Genomic DNA, 25,029 nt, shown 5'->3' on the forward strand with positions numbered 1-25,029 from the left:
TAATAATAAATAAATAAATTCTCATGCTTTTTATGCAAAAATACAAAATCTAAATGTTTAAGTAACTAGTAACTAAAACTTTCAGATAAATGCCCTGAAGTAAAAAGTAGGCCCCCTTATAGTATAAGTATAAAAATCAAAAGTACCCAATCCAGGAAAAAACTCAAAATTATTCAATTTAAATTAGAAAACAACATAATTGTTAATCAAAAATAGTTTCCAGTTTATATTTTAAATCAGCTAATTGATTAATTGACTGATTATTTTAGCTCTACTTGTGTAAACTGTAATTTATAAACAATAAAAAATAAACTCTTGTTATGCTTTTTATTTTTTAAAAAAAGTCTAAATTCATAAAGTAACTTGTAACTAAAAATTTCAGATAAATGTCCTGAAGCAAAAAGTAGGCCTCCTTAAAGTAGTAAATCAAAAGTAGCCAATCCAGGAAAAGCATTTAAAAAAACTAAAAAAATATTCAATTTAAATTAGAAAACAACTTAAATGTTTATCAAAATAGTAGCTCATTTCTTTTTAAATTTAGCTAATAATTAATTGATGAATGATTAGCTATACTTGTATAAACTGTGATATATAACAAAAATAACATTTTATAACTTTTCTTATGTTTTTTTATTCAAAAAAAATTGTAGTAATAGTAAACAAGACTTTCAGATAAATGTAGCATAGTATTTCCCAATGGAGTGTAATGGAGTAAAAGAATAAAGTGACATGAAAAGAAAAGTCTTAGGTAAAGTACATGTATGTCAAATTCGCACTTAAGTACAGTACTTGAGTAAATGCATTTTTACAGTCCACCACCGATTGCTTCCAAGTCATTACCAACTTTTTTTAATTAGAAATAAGTCAGATTTAAATACAAACATGCCAACAGCCAAACATGAATGACAAACTAAAATAAAATCTTAAAATGCTCAATTGTTTAAAAGAGAAGAAATAGAGTACTAACCTGGAAATTCATACACCTGCCCCACCTAACCTTAGCCAAGAAATCAGTTTCTGTTAGAAAGCCCAGTGGGCAAAATTTTCCTAAAAGCTGGACTGGGGTAATTCCATTCCTTAGAAATTGAAGTTCGAGAAAGAATCCATTTTGAGAAAATGGCTTTTAAACAAAAAATAAGACACTGCAGGTGAAAAGGGTAAAACGACAACTAAAAGATATCGCCATGAAATTTCTCTAGTTGACAATTACTTTTTGTATTACAAATTTTCTAAAAATGTATGTTTAAAAGCATGCAATGGAGGCATTATCTAATAAAAGATGCACTTTCTACATACATTTCCAGAAGATAAATCTAAACTATCTGAAAGAAGACTTGTTATAGAACTAAAATAGCCCAAAATTTCAAACTTGGCGAGGGCATGAAAAACATATTATCACCAAGTATTATCAAGAAATTTATTTCTACACGCTGTGCATACACAGTAACCAATGTTGCATATTTTTAATTAGCCTACTTTGTATGAAATTAAATTACCACACAGCAAAACAGTTACCCAATGGTATTCAAGCACAAGGACTGAGTGGGCAGGTGAAACCAATCGAGCAGGTGAAATATCAGTTTTAAACATTTTTATATAAATATAAGGACATAAAAAAGAAAGCCAATCAAAAGTTCAAAAGTTATAGTTATAAATAATTGTTAGGCTCACTTAAAAGTTATTTACACCTATGATAAACCCTTTATTTATTTTATTTGACTCTCTAGATCAAGGACAGGTTGTTTTTAAAGGACACATCAGTGTATCTATCTTCCTGTCTATTAGACGGTGCTGGACTCTCTCAGATCGCTCCTTGTCCTCTGTCCACAGATGCTGTAGTGTCTCCTTTTGTTGTTTTCAGCATGTGAGGAGTTAAAGTCTAATACATCAGATCTTACTGACATATTATCTGCCCAGGAGTCTGTTCTCCCTCCTCTCCTGCTCCCTCGGTTCCTCTGTTTCTTCAGGTTCCTGTTTTTTCTTTCCACAGACATACACATGGGGTTGCTGCTGTTTCTCTTACAGCTCTGGCAGTAGGAGAGGCTGATGGTCCCTTAAAGAGAAGAGAAACAGATTTAAACCAGTGGTGAAATGTAACTAAGTTACTTAAGTAAGATACTTAAGTATGAATTTGAGGTACTTGTGCTTTACATGAGTGTTTTATTTTCATACTACTTTATACTTTTACTCTGCTACATTCCAGATGTAAATATTGTACTTAACTACATTCACCTGAAAGCTTTAGCTACTTTACAAACTAACATTTTGCATAAAAAAGATAAGAAAAGTTTGTAAAATATGATGTTTTTTTTTATAAATTAAATTACCAAAGAGATTATACAAGTACAGCTGCAACAATTAGTTGATTAATCAATCAGTCAATACACATAAAATCTATTGCAAACTATTTTTAAACATTTAAGTCATTTTTTAAAAATAATTTTGCATTTTGGGGAGTTGTTATTTTCAGTTTTGTTTGTAATTTTCCTTTTTTTTTAAATAATCTTGAGCTTTGGTGTTTTTTTCCCTCTTTTTAATGTAATTTTGAAGTTTGTTTTTTTTTCTATTTTCTTTCAATCATTTTGACTTTTGGGGATTTTTTTTCTTATTTTTCTAAATCATTTTGAGTTTTTATGGACGTGTTTTTTAAAGATTTTTCTACATCGGGTACTTTTACTTTTAATACTTTAAGTACATTTTCCTGATGACTTACTTTTACTTGAGTACAATTCTCAATGCAGGACTTTTGCTTGTAACAGAGTACTTTTACAGGGTGATATTAGTACTTTCTGACATCTGAATACTTATTCCAGCACTGCTCAAAACATGGCTCTGCATAAACATAAACTTATATATAAAACTATTTTTTCTAAGAAATCGCAGCAGTTTGTCCATTCTCCTTACTTTCATAAGTACTCCCCTTCCTTTCCTGCATCCGCCTCCTCTCTGCCTTCTCTTTGCCCAACACCATCACGCAGACGTCATCCCTGAACTCCCTGTTCATGATTTGGTAGATTAAAGGGTTAATCATGCAGTGGGACTTGGCAAACATAACAGGGATTAAGGTGACTACAGGTGGGAAGCAGGAGGACAGCTGGGGGCTCCTGGTTGGGGGCTCAGCTTCTTTTTCCACAGTGGACCTGAACATGGCGTCACTCAGACCGGTGATGGAGGCTAAATTCATGTTGTTCACATCGCTCCAGTTGTTCTTGGGACTGTAACTTTGCTTGTAATATTCTGTAGCCGTCCAGTTGAGCAAGGAGGGGATGTCAAGGATCTTTGGAGCATTTGGAGAGCTCGAGGCCAGACCAGAGGACTCCTCCACCACAATCTGTAAAGATGCCTCTTCATCGTCTCTGGGAATGAGTGCAGAGATCAGAGACACAGCAGCATAGGGCGTCCAGGCCACGAGGAAGGTGGTGCACACCACAGCAGCCATCTGAAATAAATACACAGCTTTATGTTTTACTGCAGGGTGTTTATCCAGGAATCTGATATTGATCCTCACTCAGCTTTACCTTTGCAAGTCTCAGATCTTTGCTGGTGTGACTGACAGAGGAGGACGGTATAGATGCCAGAGTGCGACTGGATCTGTAGACCTGAAGACAGAAGAAACAGTTAAAGGAATACTTAATGTGTATTTTTCAACATGAAAGAGCTGTATTGTGCAAGAGCGCTACAGCTGCAAAATGAGCTGTAATGTAATCTTTCAGGGCAATAGTTAACCGTTAATGTACATCCACATATAGTGCTTATACTGTCATTATAACAAACTGATCAGATCAAGGGAAAGATTCTTTCTATAATGTTGTCAGACACAGTATAATAAGTATTTCTAGTTGACATAGATTGAAGGTGCGATATTGTGTTGTGTTCTGCAGCTGCCGACTGCAGCACAATAGTTCACTACTAAACTCATTTTAAAGATCTTTGTTTCCATTAGTCTCTTAAGGCCATGACACACCAAATTCAGCCAAGAAGTTGCTCTTGAACACACTGCAAAGATTCAAGCCAATGTGGGACTAACACATAACATTCTGCAACAACGCGAAAGGAAATACCTCGCCGTTCCAGTGCTCAGTGAGCACAATAGCTAAAAAAAAAATAACTTAGAAAAACAACTTTGTTCCAATTTTACACCGTCTTGACTTCAGTGGTTTGTTTTCTCCTCTTGTGCATTGAGCTGCCAATTAGAGCGACTGCCCTGTCTCCTAAGCTGATTCAACATGTTGAATCAGCCAAAAGTGGCTTACAATGGCCGACTGGTATCAACGATGTTGGACACACTGCAAAATTTAGGGTGACAGGGATTCACTGACAGCCCGACGTTGACTGATAGCTGGCCGGGACCCTTTGACACAAAAACATGGCAAGATAGGGTCAACACTGAAACAATGAAGTTTCCCTTTAAAGCTGCTATTTGCAGTTATACCACAATTCACACCCACAACAAATATAAAACACCCACATATTAAACTCACATGTGAATAATTTCTTATTTAAACTTGGCATCGTTCAAGTTATTCCCATGGCCTAAGTTTTAGTTCCTTTTAACCCATCTACCCAAGGGTCCCTGCATATTCTCAAATACGTTTGCAATTCATAAAATGACCACAAACAAACTAATACACCATGAATCAATGGCCTTTATGCACCCTGACATCTGAGTCAATAATACGATAATAATACGACAATAGAGTTGTCTCTTATTCAGTGTATTCATGGGGGGTGCCAGAGGTGCGATTTTTTTGTAACTACAGAATACAGACACAGCTCCCAAACCCTCCATTTACTGTCATGAAGCAGCAGTTGTCCTCACCGTCAGCAGGATGGCCACATAAGAAGCGACGGTGGTGAGCGTAGGAAGTCCAAAGCATAATGTCAGGATGAGGAGAATATAGATTCTGTCATTTAGAGATGACCTCATTCTCCACCTTGAAATAGTGATACAGGCAGAGTGATTATCGCTCACATGTTTGTCTTCAAAAGCATGAAGAAAACAAATAGGAGAATAAACAGAGCCTGCAGACTTTTGTGCACATAAACAGAAAGGCATGGAGCACCACTGTGAATGAAATCAGACACTACCAGTTGATGGTGCAGCTGGTCCCATATGGTTCTGGTCCATAGCTTCCAAAGCCAAAGGCAGGCAGCAAAGCCCAGGACAGCGTGTAAACCCACACCAGCGCTATAGACAGAAACACATGGCGCCTCTCGATCCATTGACCTATAGAGCCAAGAAGCATGAAGCCATATAATGAACTTATTTCAGCAGCATGTTCATGCGTAAGCATAATGGGCACTCAACCTCATGGGAAATCTTGACAGTTTCTTGAAACATCAGCAGGTTTAATTGACCTTTAGTGTTACACAAGCAATCATCAGTCAATGAACAGCCCTTAAATCAATAACTCTGTACATCAATGCATTTGCACAAGAAATACATGTTTTTTTAGAGACTCTGTTGTGTAAGTAGGGTTTGTGTAAAAGTCTTTGTGGCAAGAAATGCCCCAAATTACACAGGAAGAGTCAGATGGATAACTGCAGTCATGCCGTGTGGATTTTTAGGAAGATCTCAGACTTGCCGTATCTTACGCAGCAGATCTTCAGGCAACGGTCCAGAGAGATGAGACAGGTGGTGAGCAGAGAGCCGATGCCAAACACAAAGCCCTGAATCCCGTACAGAAGGCACCCAGTGTCCCCAAACACCCAGGCATGACACAAGCTGAAAGAGGCAGAGGAGGGCTTTAGTCACCCTCCTTAAAACCTGGATCATCATCACTCTTCTTGAGATGCATTCACACGTCTTTCACAGATTTTAAAATCTTTGAACCATTAGCAAATTGGTTTTATTTCTTTCAGAAAAAAGGAGGGGAAAAAGCAATGAGCAACTTAGCAAAACAACATCCTGCAAATTGCAATAACATTTTTCGATTTAGAAAATTATTGGTTTTATAAGCTAAGGTAAAATGTCAAGAGAATTATATTTAGAATCATCAGAATTAAATATTTGAAATGATTTTACATAATTATTACAATTTTAATCATTTTTTTTCACGTAACTTCCTTGCTTTCTTTGTTTATAATTTTTGTTTTTTAACTTTCCGTTGCTTTTGTTTGTATGTTTGTTTGGGGTTTTTTTTTTAGGTAATTTCCTTATGCTTTGTGCCATTTTTTTGCTCATTTCTGCATCATTTCTTTTTAAGTTGCTCATTGTTTTTAAAAGAAATCAGGCCAAATAGCCCAAGCCTTAAAGGGTTAGGGATTATTACCTTCTGTCTCAATATCTGCTAGTATAGATATTTGTTTTACACTCATGGTGTTGTCACGCTGGATTCTTGGTTACTTTGGTAGAAAACAAAGTGTTCTGTACCTGGAAATGATGAAAAATGGCCCTCCAAAGAGGCTGAAGCCAAAATCGCAGAGGGCCAGGTTGATGGTCATGAGCTCTGGTGGTCTGAGCTTCTTTCTCTTCCTGGAGTAGACTAACAACACAGTGCCGTTCCCCAGCACCGCAACAACACCTGGAGCAAGAGAAATAGTTGGCAAAGAATGAACAAGTGACTTTAACGTTGCTCCTGAAATCACACTGGTTGTGCATAATTACACGACATGAGAGTGCAAGTGGATCATTCCACAGTAATTCACCTATTTTCCTCTCTTCCATGCAAATTAACCAACTGCTCTGCATCCACCTGAAGACTCACGCTGCTCCACAGAAAAGCCAATTAGTTTGGACAAAGACTGATGCAAATTAGCGTGTTTGACTGAGACAGTAGAGCTCCTGTCTATCTATAGCTTCATCGATCTGTTGTGTTAACTGAACAATGAAGGTTGTGTTTAAGATTCAGAGATGAAGAATGTCCCTCTGTTGCTCAGCTGGATGCAAGTCTTTTGTATTCAGACGGTCTGAACTGTCTGTTTTATTGAGACAGTGTCTGGTTTGGGTTTTTGTGTTGATTTGTAATATGTTAGTCAAACTGACAGCACACATGAACTGTGAGTTTTCACAGCACATTGTCAATTTTTTACAGATTTATAAAGTATTTCTGTTTTTCACAGTATGCAAAATGGTATTTTGATTACTTGGACCCCAATATCCCTGTTAAAATGTCCCTTCTGCCTGCCTTCTCTGCTATATATTGGAACTAGATGGCACTCAGCTCAACAAAATACCTAAAAATACATTTGAAAACTCAACAGCATTGTCTCTTTCCTGAAATCATGACTTGCTTACTTTTTTTGATGGCACTTTGACCACCACAAGCCATTATATTGGAGAGAAGGCAGACATCGCTACAGACGATATATCCAACACTCTGCAGCTCTCACCAAAAGATAAATAAATAGATAAGATAAATAGCTCTACAGGTGAGAGATAATATACTTTTGATTTTTGGGTGAACTGTCCCTTTAACTAGGTTTAAAGCTAGATAAATAATTTATTATTCACTCAGTGTGGGGTATTAAATAATTAAAATTTGGTGTTTGCTTGTTTCACGACTTCATTCATTTTTTTATACAAAGGGACAAAAACTTGACAAGAATTTACAGATAAATTTCAGCTTGTTTCAAAACATCTGCAAATATGGACCTGCCAAAAATGAGTGGAAAAACTCTCCTCAAAAAAAACAAAGTTAAGATTGACACAGTGATAAAAGTGTGCTCTGAAACTACTTACATGTGAAAGCAAGGAGGACCGCAACAGCCAGGTCTGCAGAGGGGGACAGTTGGGACAAGAACAGCGTGTGGACAGATGAGGGGACAAACCAGGAGCCCCTGTGTGAGCCACTGTCTCCCATGGATGGACTGCACCGACCCCCAGAAGCATACAGAGAGGAGAAGCAGCAGCTGGAGCTGATGGCACAAAGACAAAGAAGACCTTAAAATACTGTGACACTTTGACAACTACAGAGTGGAAATAGCAGCATGTGGAAATAACATTTTCTCCTGAGGAGGGAAACATCATGCAGCACAGGCATTAGTATACTTGCAACTATTCTGCTCTCTGCATAGTTTCAGCTGAATATGTTCACTCTGTTTTTATGTTTTTAATCTGCTTTTAACATGCAGACAAAAATACCAGTATAGCAAAAGCTACTTTTAAACATCCAGCTTAAGAGAACAAATGGTGCATTTAGAACAGGATAGTGAGCAAAAGACAGCAGGATTTTTTGCTTTTCTGCTGAACTTTAAAGGGAAACTTCAGTATTTTTCAACATGGTTCCTACTTTCCCATGTTTTGTGTCTAAGTCAACAATGGGAACAACCATTTGTGAAATTGGTACAGACATGAGCAAGAATAGCAGTGAAACAGGCTGGAATGTTAATGAGCAATTGTGCAACATCCATTTACGCCCACTAAAAGTGCTTGTTTTTGCCACTGACAGGCTCAGGTTGTTATGAGTGTCTCACAACATTATGGAAAGAATCCCTACAAAGATATACCATTTTGTTAAAATGTAAAATCCCTTTTGTTTAACTAGAAAAAGCCTGAAATTGTCATTGGCAGACAAAACAGACTTCCTTCAAGAAAATAGTAATTTATCAGTATAAAACACATTTAATTCAAAGTTGACAGAAACAAAACTAAATGCACAAAAACAGTGTTGCTTTGTCTTTCCACTGTTTTAACAATTGCCATCTCTCAAAAACATGGAAAAGAGGGTCCAGACTGAAAAAAATCCAAAGTTTCCTTGTAAGTATCAAAGTATTTATCACATTAAAATATATATGTTTTTCTGTCACTGCTCATTGGCCATGCAGAGCATGCAAACGCTCATCTCCTTGAGTTCAATATCAGTCAGCTTCCTTAAAAATGTGGCACTCCTTCTAAAGCATTATGAATTAAATGATGACAATAGTTGAGAGTTACACAGAAGATTCATGTAAATGAATGCAGATCAAACAGATTATGTAACTTAATCTCACTTAGAAAAAATCTGACATTTCTTTATCTGTTTTTTATTTTACATGAATTATTGATGTTTCAGGATTATCCGGGTAAAGGTGGTGATTGTCACACCATAGCAGAATTGTGAATAGCTGTTAATATAAAAGAATACTAGATACTTTAAGTATCCTAGTAAAATAAATAACTTATAGCCCTGATAGTCTTTTTTTAATAATGCCGCTTTGTCAGTAGTCACAGAAAAATCCAACTACACTCTCCTCAATTGGTTGTCCTTACAGAAATTTTATATTTATCTAAGCAGGCAGTGTTTCGAGTCTCTTGAGTGAAAAAGGGGTCAAAAAGGGGATGCACTCAGTGGTTAAAAGCTGAACGAACACAGTCACATTTACAGAAAAAGTTATAAAATAGAAAAGTGGTTCCCTAGGATTCTAAAAAATCCCTCCAAATCATTTCTACACTCTGTTTTTTCCCTACCAACTCTCCATCTAAGATGCAGAAATGTTCAGTAAAAACACAAACTCACACAAAAATAAGCATCACTCACCTTCCACTTGTTGGTCCCTTCCTGTTGTCTCTCAGCTACTGCAAAGATCTCTTACAGTTTCATATCTTCTTCATCTGAATCCTCTCTCTGTAAATCCACACGGCATTTCTCTGGAGAGCTGGAGAGAAAATTCACTGTCAACAATCTGGCTCAGACATGATCTGCGAGACGCATGCCAAATGAGAAACTGAGAGAGAGAGAGAGGGAGAGAGAGGGAGGGGGTATTTAAGAGTCTTTAACCTATGTCCCGCCTTGAATCTCCTCTCCAGTTGACCACTGAATCCATCCATATTATCCCTCTGAAAAAATTGAAATACAGAGAAGGGGCATGTTTGAGAGCAACAGGAACCTTCACAGTACATATTGTCATCAAACCAGCTGTTGTGGAAGAACTGTGGTTTTAATTTTGAAGATAAAAGCATGTGTAGATGAGTCAGATCATACTGAGGTTTCTGAATAAACATGAGTGATTCAAAGTGACAACCCAAATCACATTTTCTAACTTGATCTGACAGATGTGAATGTTTGCTGTAGAGTCATTAACATCCTAACACTCAGAAACCGTGTCAGTTCAGAAAATCTCTATTTTATTGCTATCATTATCATTATTATTTTATTATTTGCTCTTATACCCATGCATGGGCAGATTGAGACAGTGGACCCCTGGGCAGAGACAAGCTAAAGTCCCCGCCATCTCACCTTTACAGGAGAAAGACACAGACTTGGTGGTTTTTCCTCAGTTTTGGTTCGCATCTCTTTGTAGGCATATGCAGCTTTTTGAGGTTTTGTGTCTGTCTGAGTTATTTGGGTCTTTTTTTGATTGTTTTGCATCTCTTTGTAGTTATTTTGCGTCTCTTCCTGTTTAGTGCAGTTTTTGAGTGACATTTTGCAGATGAAGGTCGGCCCCTGCATGGGACTATGCCCGGTAGGTCTGTAATCTATTTATGTATACTCTTTGTAAAAGGTCCAGTGTGTACAATTTGGGTGCATCTGTTGGCAGAAATGGTATATAATATTCATGTTTTCTTTAGTGTATAATCACCTGAAACAAAGAAAAGTTGTTTTGTTACCTTAAGAATGAGTGATTTTTATCTACAGACACAGCAGGTTCTCCTCCAGACTCCACCATGTTCTAACAGTGGCCCAGAACGGACAAATCAAACACCGGCTCCAGATTAGGCCATTCGTGTTTTCGCATTTCCAATCGCCTATCTCGTATCTCGTATCTCGTATGTCCAATCTCCTACAGGCTTAGCACACAAGAGAGGTTTCCATTCTGCAACTTTATTGTTAGCTGCCCCTAAATCAAACACACTGGATCTTTCAAAGTAAATCAGTGGAGCTCAGGTCATTTTCTCAAGCACCCTTCATTCATATGAGTAATCAACACAGATGGACCCTGCACACACTCACCTGCAGGAGTGAGAGTGTGATATTGACCCATCATAGTGTGCTTTTGCTAGGTTGTGTGTTGATACATACCTTTCCAGATGGAGCATGTACTGAACTGGACCAAAATGGGGGGTTGGAGGGAAAATGAGAATAGATCATGTGACCTTTCAAATAAAGCAATGTATCGATGCAAGCATCGATCTGAGCAGAAATCATCCTCCGCAGTTTCACCTAATAAAGAGTCCACGCAATGAAAAGCTGTGTTGTATTCTCTTAGGATTAAAATGATGAGATATATAGACATCTCTGGGTTTTTGCTGCTAAAGTCACTGAACTATATGAGAATCCATCTGCTGATATCAGCACTAATCCCAGTGGAGCAGTTTTAATATTGATTTCTGAGCAGCGACAAAACAGGAAAGAAGGGCGTGATTCTCACAAACAGAGGACTTTATTCCACCACCGTCTGCAGTGCTTCAGCACCGCAGACAGATAAAGACTCTCACACCTTCTCTACAGCTCACACAAGAACAGAACAGGGAATTTTAACAAATACAAAAAGTAATTGGTCACCAATTTAAATCTTTTTCGTTTGCTCTCTGTGGGACCTTTCCTCAGGCATGTGATGGGGGCCAGAGTCATGCATGACACGACGTCTTATTGCGTATGTTTAACTCTGGCATCAGGAGAATGTGGGTGATGTGGCATAGTGCAGTGACGAGAGACCAGCTGGCTGGTTTATTCCTTGGAGGCCATGTGGGCCATCAGGTCGCAGACGCGGTGGCTGTAGCCGAACTCATTGTCGTACCTGGTTAAGAAGCAAGAGAGAAGAGTAAATATGCATCAAAAGATCAGATTTGGATATGATCCGTTATCCATGCTGAGGGCATACCATGAGACCAGCTTGACGAAGTGGTCATTGAGGGCGATGCCAGCGCCAGCATCAAAGATGGAGGAGTGGTTGTCGCCATTGAAGTCTGTGGAGACGACCTGCAGGAGAGCGATAGAGAAGTTGCCACATTAACAAGAACACTGATCCACTTTAAAAAGGGATACACAGTTTTTGCCGTATCAAAAATACAGAATATAGCCTCATACAAAATTAATTCCTCTAAATCATCACTTATGACAGCCTAGAGGTGTATGGTGGTGTATTTATTAGAGACTCAGCCCTTTCTCTGGATTTTTTTCGTATTTTGCCGTGTTCAGGATTTTCTTGCACACAAGTGAGATAGAGACTTTATAAAAAAAAAACAGAGCAACCAGGAGCCAGACCATAAACAACATGCACCCAAGAGGACGCCACAGCGCTGAAAACAATGCAAATATAGTAAGGAGACATGACCTAAGTGTGGTTGGCTCTCACTTTCTCTGGAAATACGTTTGACAAACTGACATTTCCTGCATGGAATACCTTTAAAGTTAAAGAGACAAATACCTGGTGCTCTGTGTATCCCAGAATGCCCTTCATGGGTCCCTCAGCTGCGGCCTTCACAACCTTCTTGATGTCGTCGTATTTGGCCTGTTGAGAAGAAAATTAAGTCAATTGTTTATAATTTTTTATTCACAATTTCTATTGTGTTATTATCATCATCATCATCATTTTTATGAGCACACTACATTTATTAAAAGGACAAGTGTGATGTTATTCCAAAATTCATGTTGTCTACAGATCCCAAAACTCTTAATAATTTGACTTCCTGTGTGTAACCCTTGACCCTAATGTTCCTGCTGAAGATATATATTTTAAAAAATGAAATAAAATACAGTTGTTAAATTACATATGAAAATTTCGCATTTCTAACTTGATCTGACAGATGATCAGACGCACTGATAGATATGTCACAGCACACGTAAGGAAACTTGGGGAGAAATGGGGAATAACGGCAAGATGTAAATTGGTATGATGCAGAAATTCTTAGGATTTGATGGCAAAAAAATATGTAAAATACGGTGAAAAAGGAACATAACAGATAAATGACAAAGAAAAAACAGATTAAAGGTGAAAGTGCTCAAAAATTTAAAGACTTTACAAAAAATAAAATAAAAGAAGCAGACAAATGACAGGTGTTTGCAGGGGGCGAGGTGTAAATGAATAATTTAGTGTTTAGGAATGGCAAATATTCTGCCCAAATATTGCTAAAAAAACATAGAAATAAATAGTGCATTGGTTGGGGAATAATTTCAGCAGATTCTGTGTGCTAGTTAGCAGACAAAATGACGAGTACCCAGGACTGACTCAAAATAACTACTCATTGCCATCGATGCAAAACGCTGTAATTTAAATGGGAAAGACTGAAAATAAATTAATTTCTGGTTTTGATCTTTTTACGAAATTTGTCAACAGTAAGTTGTTCATTAGTAAGTTGTAAACACTGATGTCACCTAAACGTTTTTTTGTACTTTGTATAATGACAATCAAGTCTACTCTGATTCTGTAAGAAAAGCAATTTTTCTGTTTTATCTGACGGTAAAATAATTATTTTTAATGCTTCTGAGTTTGTGGTTACTCACGGGTTTCTCCAGACGGACTGTCAGGTCGACCACAGACACGTTGGGGGTGGGGACACGGAAGGCCATGCCAGTCAGCTTGCTGTAAAATACAAACATACAATAAAAGGTCAAAAACTAAATTCACTGGATTAAATCCTGTTCATGCAATAACATAATACAAAGCAATAAAGTTTGCTGCACTGACCCGTTGAGCTCAGGGATGACCTTGCCGACAGCTTTGGCGGCTCCAGTGGAGGCGGGGATGATGTTCTGGCTGGCACCACGGCCATCCCTCCACAGCTTACCAGAGGGACCGTCCACGGTCTTCTGGGTGGCGGTGATGGCATGAACTGTGCTCTGACGGACAAAGACACGGAGAGGAGGATGATTGAATATGGCTGAACACCCCCTCTAACTTTGTAATGTCATGCTGGTGTTTCGGAAATCTGGTTGTAGGGGCTGCTCGATGTCTGTCTGTCTGTCTGTCTGCCAGCGTGTTGAATCCTCACCATCAGACCCTCAATGATGCCGTAGTTGTCGTTGATGACCTTGGCCAGAGGGGCCAGGCAGTTGGTTGTGCAGGAAGCGTTGCTGTGGAGAAGCAAAGTGACAGCATCAGTTAACAGAGGATCCTCAGGTTTTCCTTTTCTTTTTTTTTTTGCACTTCAGAAGCAGATTTAAAAAAAAAAAAAAAAAAAAAAAGCCAGAGATTATCATCACTTCAACATCCTGAAAAAAATAAAATGTCAGATTTTTTCTTTTTTTTTGGCATTATTTATTATTATTTAGTTATTGTCAGATGACAGAATAGACTGGAAACAGATGAAAAGAATATGATGTGCCACAAAGGTCCAAAGACTATGGTCAAATCTGAGCTGTTGCAGAAATGTGGCGTTCACTGCAGCAACAGTTTCCTTAATTTAGATAATTACTCTGACGCATGCCTGATGTTTAAAATTATATATAACTGTGCCCGTCGTCTTAGACGATGCCTGGCCTATCCCGGCAGTGACAGTGCTAGCAGGACTAGAACTGGGGTTGGCCTCCCGAGGCTGCCTATGGTTTTGACAAAAAAATATATGGAAATGAATCTGTTTTTTCTTTAAGATTTTATTTTTTATTCTAAAATGTTTTAGTTTAAATATATTTTACCCTCTCTAATTGTTAAAAAAATGCACAGAAAAAAAATGTTTTAACATTTTGTCAACTAAAATTGGATTTTACATGTATGACCTGGCACCTTTTCTCAAATCTTTGTGTAAAATAGAGAATTTAATAGTGCAACCAGAATTGTTTGCTTTCACCACCAACACCACAAAAGTACACTGCAGTCTCTACAGTTTTAATAAAATGCATAACTGAATCCTCATTTAGACCTTTTTGTAATGTTGAAAGACTAATTTAGTCTTAATAGGCTGTGCTATGTTTTAAGGCTCAACTACATTTTGCAGCTTCAGACAAGATACTCTACTCAGTTGGATACTCTGACTCTTACCTGACAACCTTGAGGGACTTGTCGTACTTCTCGTGGTTGACGCCCATGACGAACATGGGAGCATCAGCACTGGGTGCAGAGATGATGACTCTCTTGGCACCGCCCTTCAAGTGAGCCTAAAATGTTTTCAAAAAGTATTTAATCTCTGTCCTCTTTGGTCAGTTGCACGTCACATGTCTTTTCTATTTTTTTTTTAACATTCAAGAGTTTAGATTGAGATACGTACAGAGGCCTTCTCAATGGTGGTGAAAACACCAGTGGACTCAACAACGTACTGGGCACCAGCATCTCCCCATTTGATGTTAGCGGGGTCCCTCCTAAAAAAAGAAAAAGACAGCAAGAAAAGAAAAGTGAGTCACAATATGTGTGACGTGTTCTTTCGCTAATGTGTGAAATTGTAATTAAACTAAAACTCTTCCTTCATTAAAAGTTAGTGCACTTTAATAATCATGGCATCCTGGAAACTGTCTTTTTGCGCCAAAATCACTTTAGGTTTTGAGTTGATGAATTTGACTGAAGAAACCTGAAGAAAGAAGGAACATCTAGATAAATATCTGATAAAAGTAATACTTCTGGTGGCCTGAAATAAATCCCCAACCAAAAAATGTCTGAAAAAGAAACACCAAGCGTTGCCGAATGTATTGATTTGCTATATTATATTATCTAATGGAGAGAATGAATTTAATTTGAGAAACCAGAAGAATAAATTTATTGAGAACTGGACAAAATGGACAGTGTATTTCACAGATGTTGGACCTGGCTGTGTGTTTTTTAAGTATTAGAGAAACACTCTAGCATAATCATAAGTCTCTGTACGTATATTTTGATCCAATATCTTAAAGAACATACACTGTAAAAAAATAAGCTATTGGTTTTAACTTAACCTTAGTGTCTACGTTGGCCTAATATTTTAAATTGACTGAATCTGAGAAAACAAAATAATTTTTTACACAAGTCCCTCAACTTGTCCTCTCAAATTCAATTAACTTAGTATTTTAAGACAGTCTGGGTATTAACTTAAAACAAACCACATAGTTTATCTTCAAGTGCATCAATTTATTTACTCATCTACTTATTTTATGTTTTTTATGCTTGAAAAGTCTTCATGTTCATGTGGTTGAGAATTTTATATGTTCATTTTGAAAATTTAAACCAATAAAAAGAATTTAAAAAAGGGTTAACAAACTCACTCATGGAAAACGGTGATTTTATGTCCATCGATGACCAGCTTGTCACCCTCAATCTTGACCTCACCCTTGTAGCGACCGTGAGTGGAGTCATACTTGAACATGTAGACCTGATGGAGAAATGTGAAGGAGAGATAAGAAAGAGTTCTTACCAAATAATGAAACAAGCAAAAGAGACGTTTGAAATTAATTCACATATAAAAATCACGAGCATCTCTGACCACAAAAAAATGTAGCTTAGCCAGTGTGCAGAGACCCAATATAAATTTGCCAAATGAATGAAATCTGCTCACCCTTATAGAAATGAAATGAATATTTTACTCATTTAAATATATCATATTCTATAACTTTTCAAACTCCAAGAAGAATTGAAAAGCCACCAACTATCACCTCAAGTTCACCTAAATTAAAAAGCACATGGAGGATGGCAAATGTTTTCAAACTCTAATCAGTCTTATAGTTCAAGCAGTCCTCTTTTCTTACCATGTACTCCAGGTCGATGAAAGGGTCATTGATGGCCACGATCTCCACCTTCTTGGAGGTGAAAGCAGCACGGGTCACCAGACGACCGATGCGGCCAAATCTGAAAAGAAAAGTTTTGTTTCTTATTGTGGCCTCTAGATGGTGCTATGATACCACATTACTCTGATCACAGTCATGGCCGATGTGATCAGTCTCAGAGAATAAAATTTATTACCAAATAGTTTTGTCACTTAAAAGGCAATTTCCTTTGGATTTTGGTGCATACATTAACAGACACTAAACTTATTAAGATGAGTAAAGATGAGGGGAAGTACTGCAGCTCTAAATAACATACATAAAAAAATAGAGAAGTTACAATAAAAATACGGCAAAGATACTTTTAAAAAGCACTATAACATGAGAAACATGTACAATAAAGCTGTTAAAGAACTGAAAAAAGCTGACAAGTCTAAGTCTAACCCATGCATGTTTTTTTTCTCTTTTTTTCTCCCTTTGTCTGTTGTTTGTCTTGTCTTGCTTGTTTGTTTGTTTTTTTCACCCATGTCAATACTGGCAATAGGGGCATCTTTTGTTTTGTTGCTGTCAGCTTACAGCTATTGACTAGAGTTCTGGACATAAACCCTCTGATGATATTTTCTCTAAATTTTATTGGGGGCTTTATGTCTATCATTTCTATTTGTTTTATATTTTGTAAAAATACTAAAATATAAAATATTTAAAAATATATACTAAAAAAGCCATACAGTTTTGTGAAGGATCCACAAAAATGTTAACAATTTGAAACCTGAGCAAGACTTCTTTCAAAAACATGAAAAGACAGCAATGAGCCACTTCAGATGGGATCCAAAAATTAGTGAATAATTAGTAAAACATTACAAGAAAATGACCTGAAATTAGCAACAAAAAGAACAGGAAGAGTACCTACCTAATTTTAAATATATAGTTTTCTTGACATTTTCCATTCATTATTTGATCATTTTCTTATGACTCTCTCTTAAAGCCAATTTTAAGGTCATTTTCTTGTCACCTTACACTAATGTTTTGCAGTTTGTGGGACATCTTATGCCAAAGTGGATTGCCTTTTTCCAATGTTTTTGAAAGAAATCAAACCAATTTGCTCATGTTTCAAATGTTTAAATGCTTGTGAAATATTTCTGAAAGCAGCACAAGAAAAGTCATGTTGATCCAGGTTTCAAAGGGTTAATTCAGTAATCAATATTACATTGAGTTCCAGGTGGTTATTAGGTCGAAATCAGTCTGGAAATCCAGCGTAAACACATAAATAATGGTTTCTGACATTAACTAAAGCATGGCCTGCTTTGAGTCACGCTTTTGTTCCTTTGTGTGGGACACCTTTAGTCTGCAGGAGACCTGAAACCACAGCCGCAGAAAGGGCAGGGTTCAGGAGGAGGTGCAGAGGGAGGTGTGTGTTGTACGGCCTACACTCTCCTCTCTGCAGGTTAAAGTTGAACCTCTCATGTGGTAATCCTGGTCCACTGTTTGATCAGCGGCTGAGTTACTTTTTAACCACAGGTCCAAAATCCTGGCACAGATACACTCTGTCCTCAGACAGTGAGGAGGAGGAGGAGCAGGAGGAGGAGGAGCAGAGAGATAATGAGACAGATACGGAGGACTTTAACGTCACATTATGTGTGATCAATAACATTTAAGTTACGCAGGTCCTTCTCTAGTAACAGCAGAAAAACAGTCCCCTCTTGAATGACCCTCATGCTGAAGTCACTGTCTACATCGTTATCTGCTGAGGGGCCAAAGCTCAAAGACAAACATGAGAACAGCCGAGTGACCGTCCACAGGTTGGTGCATGTGCATCTGTCCATGTCCATTACAGCATATTTGTCCTCCACAGCTGCTGTATGGTGTCACAATTGTTTTGAAGTCCGTTTTTAACATTAGTGCAAGAGGGACTCAGATCTGAAGTCTAGTTGAGTTAAAGTAGCAAAACTACAGAGTAGAAATATCATATACTGATTGTATCCTAATCCATAACAATATCATATTTTATTTTGATAATTATTAAAATTAACGTTGTAAAGTGACTACAGTTATCAAATAAATAAAGTTGAGTAAAAAAGTATATTTCTCTGAACTGTAATGTAAACTGGTACATTTTTCTCTAAAATAACTCACTCATATCCGACAAGACTTAACATTATCTTTTATGTTATAGTAATGTGGTTAAATTCTCATTTAGTAAAAGAGGAGCTCTTTTGTGGAAGTCAAGACATCATATTTTCTGCCATCTGTTTCCCTTAAAAACTTATTTTCCTTATTTTTAATTAGCCTTTCTATCCATGATCTTTACTGGATGAAATTCTGTTTCTGTCTTTTGAGTTTTTTCTTTATAAGAGGTCTTTGAATGTGCTTATAGCAAAAATTTGGATAAAAGTTTGTTTTGTGAATGTATCAGAATTTCTTAATGTGCAAACAAACCAAAAACAAACAAGCTTGAAACACACAGACTGCATTTTTAAAGTTGAACCAAGGCTGTCATTGCAATAAATCAGGGCTAAATGCATTGGTGTAGATTTCAGGGGGGGATGCAGGGGACACGTCCCTCTCAATATTTGTGCATTTGTTGCCCCTAATGAAAACATAAAAGTAGCAAAGAGCTTTTATTTTGACATTGACATCATAAATTGGTGCAGAAAAGGCACAAATGGTGCTTTAATATGCAAAATAAGCATTTGATGCAAGAGGGCCCTCAGACCATTTCTTCATTTGTCCTCTTAACATTGAAACAAAATCTACACCCTTAGTTAAATGAGTGCACATATGAGAGTGTGAGATGCAGAGGTTGGCCTATTAAGTGAGTGTCAAAGTTTAGTGTGCATTTATTAACTCCGTTAAGTGAGTTGATGAAAAAGAGCTCTTACCCATTGATACCGACTTTCACCATTTTGCCTGGGTTGTCTTAGTCCTCTGGATAAAGACATGAAGGGACAGGAAGAGGAAAATAAGACATGTTGAATACTGATAAACCAACATTTATGATGCCATATATTAGTCTGCACTTAATGACAGACAGTTTTGCAAGATTGTGTGTTGATAAGCAGAGCTTTAATGTTAAAGTATTCCACTGATAAGCTATCTGAGACCACAGTCCAACTCAGTAAAGACCTGAACTTTCCCTGCAGGTGCAGAAACTGAATATTTCCACTGAAAATCAACTTTGCATCCTGGAGTATAACGCAATTTGTTTTAGTACATGAGCACATTTGCTTTAAAATTAGATTCAATCAGCTCGTGCAGATTGTCCCCAGGTGATCTAAATGAAGCCCTGCAGCCTGTTGCTGAGGCCCTGCAGCTCCATGACCCTCTCTGACTGACATTACTAAATTATTCAAAGTATTTACCGTTTGTGAGATGCCTCTGTCTGTCTTGACTCCGGGTGTGAGTGGGGAAGAACAAAGTTGAGCTGTGTGGTTTTATGATTGACCGAGTTTAAGGCCACGCCCCATTCAATGGTCACTGCTCCTCGCCCCGCCCCCTCTGAATGTCAAGGTCGTCAGCCTGCAGAGAGGCATGCAAGCTGGCCCTCTGCAGCTTCATGAGTTAAATACTCTAGAACCTTCTCTCTGTTCATCACATTTCTGCTGCTGATTGCAGAAACAAAGAGCTCTGAAAATATATATGTTTGCATTGACATAGTTTCAGCAGAAGTTCCAGCATCATCAACTTTCTGTTGTGTTTCCACCTGCCTCGTCTGGATATAGATACTTAGATATCAAAGTCCTCAGATAGTGGATAGCCCCTCGCTGACCTTCTCAGCGAATACAGACACACAGAGACACAGAGACAGAGAGGATCAAATCTCCGTCTTTCCAACTGTGACATTTAATGTCCAAAGACCATGACCCTTTACTTTCAGACTCTCCGTAGCTGCAGACTCTCCATCTCCTCAGCTGGAGTCAAAAGATGAGTCACACAACATGAACATGAGACCATCACTCATGTGCAGAGGGACATCTTCAATCTGAGGCCATGTCAGGTCATTAAGAAAGAGATTTTAAATGCTTTAAAACAATACAGTTTCCGTTATCTGAAGAAAAGTGTGACACCTAAAGTCTTGGCAATGTGTTTGTTCTGTTGTAAAATTAAATTTCCTCACTAAAACCCATTGTAGACAGAGTGCCAGAGTTTATTTTGACTCTTTTGTATGGCAGCAGAGTTGGCATTTTAAAAGAAAAGCACTCCAGAGGACGATATAAAGATGTTAAATCAGAATAATGAGGTTGTCATTTTAAAGCAGAAGACCATTTAAGTTGAATCGCACCGGAAATATCGTCCTGAATGCATACTGAGGCTTCACCGGTGGGCAGTCATGACAGTGAACTAAAATCTTACCCACAGCATGGCATCCTGTCATCACTGCAGACGAGGGACATGCAACATGTTACACATCAAACTGGACCAACAGTAACGTGTGTTTTCCACCTCAGCAGATCATGTGGTCCCATTATTAACAGGTTTTACAGCAGGCTATCAGGCGTGTATCTCTGCACCCAAACTGGACAGTGCTGCTGTGTTTTCTGGCTGCGGTCCAGTTGTCCGGGCATAGCTGAACTATCACAACCCCTGACTGCATGCCGGTCTCGGCCTCTGCTTTGCAGCTTAAGGTCAAAGAGGGGAAGTAAAGGTCAAGCTAAGATTAGACGCTGGCTGGCAAGTCAACACTTGGTCCATTTTATACTCTCAGTACTGTAAATGCTGCCTCATACAGATCACATGTTTCCTCTATCACAAACTCTTCTCACTGCAGAGAGGAGGAGCAGCCGTGGAGTGAAGTATCCAGGGAAAATGATTATGTTAGGTCAATGAAAAGTCACTGTTGGGTTGTAAAAAAAACTAAAACTGTAATTTTAACACCATTTTTAACAAAATTTCAGCAGCATTGCATTAAATTCTATAAGCTGTATTTTAATTTTCTTCATAAGAAAGTGCACTAATGACATGTATGGGTAGCAGTTTTGTGATCTATGCACAGGTGTGACTGCACATAAAAGGGGCTCTCTTTAGATTTTTACGACTCAGTGCAAAGTCCAGAGTGCGACTGTGTGGTCGAGGGACAAATAAACGTGATGAAATGAGACTGCCATCTAGCGCTGCGGTGGAAATGGAGTTAAAAAGTGTCAGAAAAACATTCAAAATTTTTGAAAGAGGTTTTGTTATGGGGCATGAAGATTAATTCAAACAACACGTCTCTTCTGTCAGGTATCAAACTGACCCTTCAAATTCAAATTTGCATGTTGAAACTACAATTTTTACAAAAAGGAAACATTAACAAGAAGCAGACAACATTTTGTTTGTTTGTTTGTGTGTGTGTGTGTGTGTGTGTGTGTGTGTGTGTGTGTGTGTGGTTTCATGCTCCAAAAAATTATTAAAAATATTTTTCAACTTTGAAACAGGTCAATTTGATCTGCAACATAACAAGAGGGTTAAATCAATGCTGCTCTGTGGTTCAGAAACATGGAGAATAACAAAATCCTTTGTCGACAAGTGTCTGTGAACCATCCTGAAGATACATCAGCCAAACACCGTCAGAAATAGAGACAAGAAAGACACTAAGAGAAGACAGACACACAGATGAGGAAAAGGAAGTGATGCTGGATTGGACACACCCTATGAAAAACAAAACCAGACGAGTTCAAACATGAAACCCACAAGATAAGATAGAATGATTAAAACCTAGAAACAGTTGGAAGAGGTTATTAGACATACAGGAAAAAGGAAATAAAGTACACCAGTATGGAAATGAAAGCACTGGAGATGTGTGGATGACCTGTGGTCCAATAGGAGAGAAAGATCTTCATCTGCAGATAGAGTCCTCTCAGTAGTCCTGGATTCACAGGTTCAGTTTCTTTCTGAGAATGAAGAAAAAATAAAATTATGAAAGGATCAAAAGCTGCATCAGCGTCTAAATGGGGCTCAAAGGCAAAAATTGTTTCATTAAAGAATCTTGATTTGGTTCTTTCTTCGACGTGGACTTTGGCACATGGCCTCTAAATTAAAAGGAATTCAGGTCTTCTTCTTCTTAAACTGGGCACATTACTCATACAAAGACTGCCAAATTGGATCATTTTTATGCATACATATTCTATAAATAAAGGGTGGAACATTATGTGAGATTATCTGACAAAGATGCCAAAATATATATTTCCGTTTGCCCCGGGAACTTGGCTGCAATGTGATGCAGAATAAAACCAGTTTTGGAGGCAATACAGGATCTTACATATTGTCACGTTATATTTGTCATTAAGGTCGGCCAACCACATCATTCCAACAGGCATTTTCGGAAATTTTATGAAGCATCAAGATTTTAAAGAGACAGTTAAGGTGAAATTGAAAAAATACAAAAATAGTTCCTGCATGCAACTGCTCACAACAAGGTCTGTTGATCATCGTCATGATTTCTGGAAAAAGACATTGTTGTTGAGTTTTTAAGTATTTATTTGGCGCTTTGAGCACCACAAGCTAAGTGCCATCTAGTTCCATTATATTTGAGAGAAGGCAGACATCTCTACAGCTGATATCTCCAACACGCAACAACTCACACCGAAACAATATAGACTGATAAAAAGCACAACAGATAAGAGGAAAAATATCGACTCTTGATTTTGGGGTGAACTTTCACTTTAAAAAATATCTTCCAGGAGAATTTGAAGACAAATTGCAATTGTGTGTCTCCATAGGGAGTAAACAAACTGGGATTTAGGTGAGGAAAAACTCATTTCTGTGAACAAAAAATAGAACACAACAAATGTCAAATCCATTTATTCATGCAAATCATAAGTAAACAAAAATAACAACCAGCAGGAAACACAGGTGGCATCATTTTTTTAATATCTACGTTCATTAAACATGATTTTACACACGACCCCCACCCACAGATCTAACAACCGTCTAATCACATTTACTGTACGTAGACAAATGCTAGAAAAACATAAAGTGCCAATTTACTTAAAAAAGAAAAAAAAAAACAAGCCCAACAATAGAAGATGATGTAAATAGCTCACATAATATTCAGTTTAATACTTACACATGGAATAAACTACAGCTGCGGTTAAAACAGCCACGATAGTGTGAAGCATCTGATCTACGCTGGATGAAACCACATTTTGCAAGTTTACACCATACTACATGTAGTCTACACACATGTAAACATCCTTCAGTGCACGTGAACGCCTTTGCATGTGTGATTTTCCTTATTATACTCTAAGAAGGATGTCATCAGTCTTTCATTTCTCTCAACTAACAGCCCAGTCCACTCATGGACCCGATCCGATCCAGTTTCAGCCCAAAGCACCCTCGGTTCCATCCCCTCCGTGACCGGTCTGGCTCTGCTCGCTTTTGATTGGCCAGAGCGCCCTTAAGCAGGCGCAGCCAGGGGGTCTCCGCCTGCGTTTGTGCGTCAGCCCATTTGGGGTACTCGGCAGCTTTGGACCCCGAGGAGAAGGTGGACTGCTCCTCTGGCTGGCTGTTCAACAGGTTCTCCAGGTCGTCCAGGGTCAAAAGGTCATTGTAGCGTTCCAGAAACTGCTCCATAAACTACAGAGGAGGAAAAATAGATTCAATTTAATTGTCAGGGAGTGTACGAGGGAGAATAATTCAATCAGTGATACATTTCATTACTCTCTCCACTTATTCTTTCCTGCTCTCCCTCCTCTCCTTCTGCACTGTTCCCTTGTATCCTTCATCCACTGAATTTTCCTCAATTCACTCTTTTCTTCCTTTTCTATCCTCCTCCCTCCTCCTCCCCTTCACCCCCCCCCTCCATACCTGCACAGCATCAGGAGAAGGGTGCAGAGCCCGAGCCTCCGTGATCTCCAGAGGTGTCAGGAGGAGCAGGGTGGCACAAAGCAGCACAGGACACAGCATGGCAGCAGAGATGACGGACAGGAAAATCTGGAGCAGGAGGACTGAAAATACACTGGCTGCAAACACAAGATAAAGAAATGCAAAAACATTAAAGTACACACATGCTGCATATTTAAAATCATCGTTTCAAGAAATATTTTCTAGAAAATGATGCAAGTGGTCTTTGCAGACACTGTGTCTTTAGGATTTTAACAAACCTATTTTTTATTTGTACATCATTTATTACCAAAAAGGTTTTCACTTGCAAGGAATTTGGTCTTTAGTGCATACACAAAAAATACAGTGAACATATTAAGAGTGGAAAAAAATAAAGGCACGGCACTACAACAGTGAAGAACATAAAGACTAGGAACATAACAATAAAAATATGAACTATACTGTTGAAAAAAAAAACTGTTGAATAAAATATGTACAATATAGCTCTTTACAAAATGAGATATCTTTGTAGTTTTGCGCAGGATGTTGAAAAATATTGATCAGTGGACTTGCAAAAGTCCACAGTATCGCAAATATATGCAAAATACAGAAATAAGATGACCATCAGTATACAGAGAAGCAATGCAACAGATAAAAAGTATAAAGGGCATCTGGCAGGAGCTCATTTGCAGCCCCAGTCCCTAATTAG

At 38.0% G+C, this 25,029-nt stretch overlaps 3 protein-coding genes and 1 long non-coding RNA gene across 5 annotated transcripts; 1 reads left to right on the forward strand and 3 right to left on the reverse strand.

Moving 5' to 3' along the window:
- Positions 1-614: 614 nt before the first annotated feature.
- On the reverse strand, positions 615-11,133 carry opn9 (opsin 9). 2 transcript variants are annotated; one of them, XM_088084393.1, is made up of 10 exons: positions 9,699-11,133; positions 9,459-9,576; positions 7,682-7,857; positions 6,374-6,524; positions 5,586-5,725; positions 5,089-5,227; positions 4,820-4,934; positions 3,519-3,599; positions 2,905-3,439; positions 615-2,053 (listed from the first exon to the last, which is right to left on the reverse strand). In XM_088084393.1, exons 3-10 carry the CDS (start codon positions 7,800-7,802, stop codon positions 1,782-1,784), a joined length of 1,554 nt encoding a protein of 517 aa, XP_087940519.1. In that variant the 5' UTR covers positions 7,803-7,857; positions 9,459-9,576; positions 9,699-11,133; the 3' UTR covers positions 615-1,781. The 2 variants fall into 2 exon arrangements, with proteins under 2 accessions (XP_087940519.1, XP_042345300.2); XM_042489366.2 differs by having other exon boundaries at positions 9,459-11,133.
- A 149-nt stretch (positions 11,134-11,282) lies between these two features.
- Positions 11,283-20,001, reverse strand: gapdh (glyceraldehyde-3-phosphate dehydrogenase). The gene is made up of 12 exons (XM_042489398.2): positions 19,883-20,001; positions 19,403-19,448; positions 16,509-16,608; positions 16,029-16,135; positions 15,065-15,155; positions 14,839-14,954; positions 13,853-13,934; positions 13,549-13,700; positions 13,365-13,443; positions 12,289-12,372; positions 11,743-11,840; positions 11,283-11,658 (listed from the first exon to the last, which is right to left on the reverse strand). Exons 2-12 carry the CDS (start codon positions 19,423-19,425, stop codon positions 11,589-11,591), a joined length of 1,002 nt encoding a protein of 333 aa, XP_042345332.2. The 5' UTR covers positions 19,426-19,448; positions 19,883-20,001; the 3' UTR covers positions 11,283-11,588.
- Positions 18,103-24,522, forward strand: LOC148188280 (uncharacterized). Its single transcript, XR_015777934.1, has 3 exons — positions 18,103-18,322; positions 23,785-24,041; positions 24,314-24,522. It is a non-coding gene; the product is annotated as an uncharacterized LOC148188280 (long non-coding RNA).
- nppcl (natriuretic peptide C-like) lies at positions 23,285-24,439 on the reverse strand. Its single transcript, XM_042489426.2, has 2 exons — positions 24,306-24,439; positions 23,285-24,074 (listed from the first exon to the last, which is right to left on the reverse strand). The coding sequence occupies exons 1-2, from the start codon at positions 24,402-24,404 to the stop codon at positions 23,778-23,780; spliced, it is 396 nt and encodes a 131-aa protein (XP_042345360.1). The 5' UTR covers positions 24,405-24,439; the 3' UTR covers positions 23,285-23,777.
- Positions 24,523-25,029: the final 507 nt, after the last annotated feature.

The sequence above is a fragment of the Plectropomus leopardus genome, chromosome 11 (assembly GCF_026936395.1).
Source record: "Plectropomus leopardus strain MGB_pleo_1.0 chromosome 11, ASM2693639v1, whole genome shotgun sequence".
NCBI lineage: Eukaryota > Metazoa > Chordata > Actinopteri > Perciformes > Serranidae > Plectropomus > Plectropomus leopardus.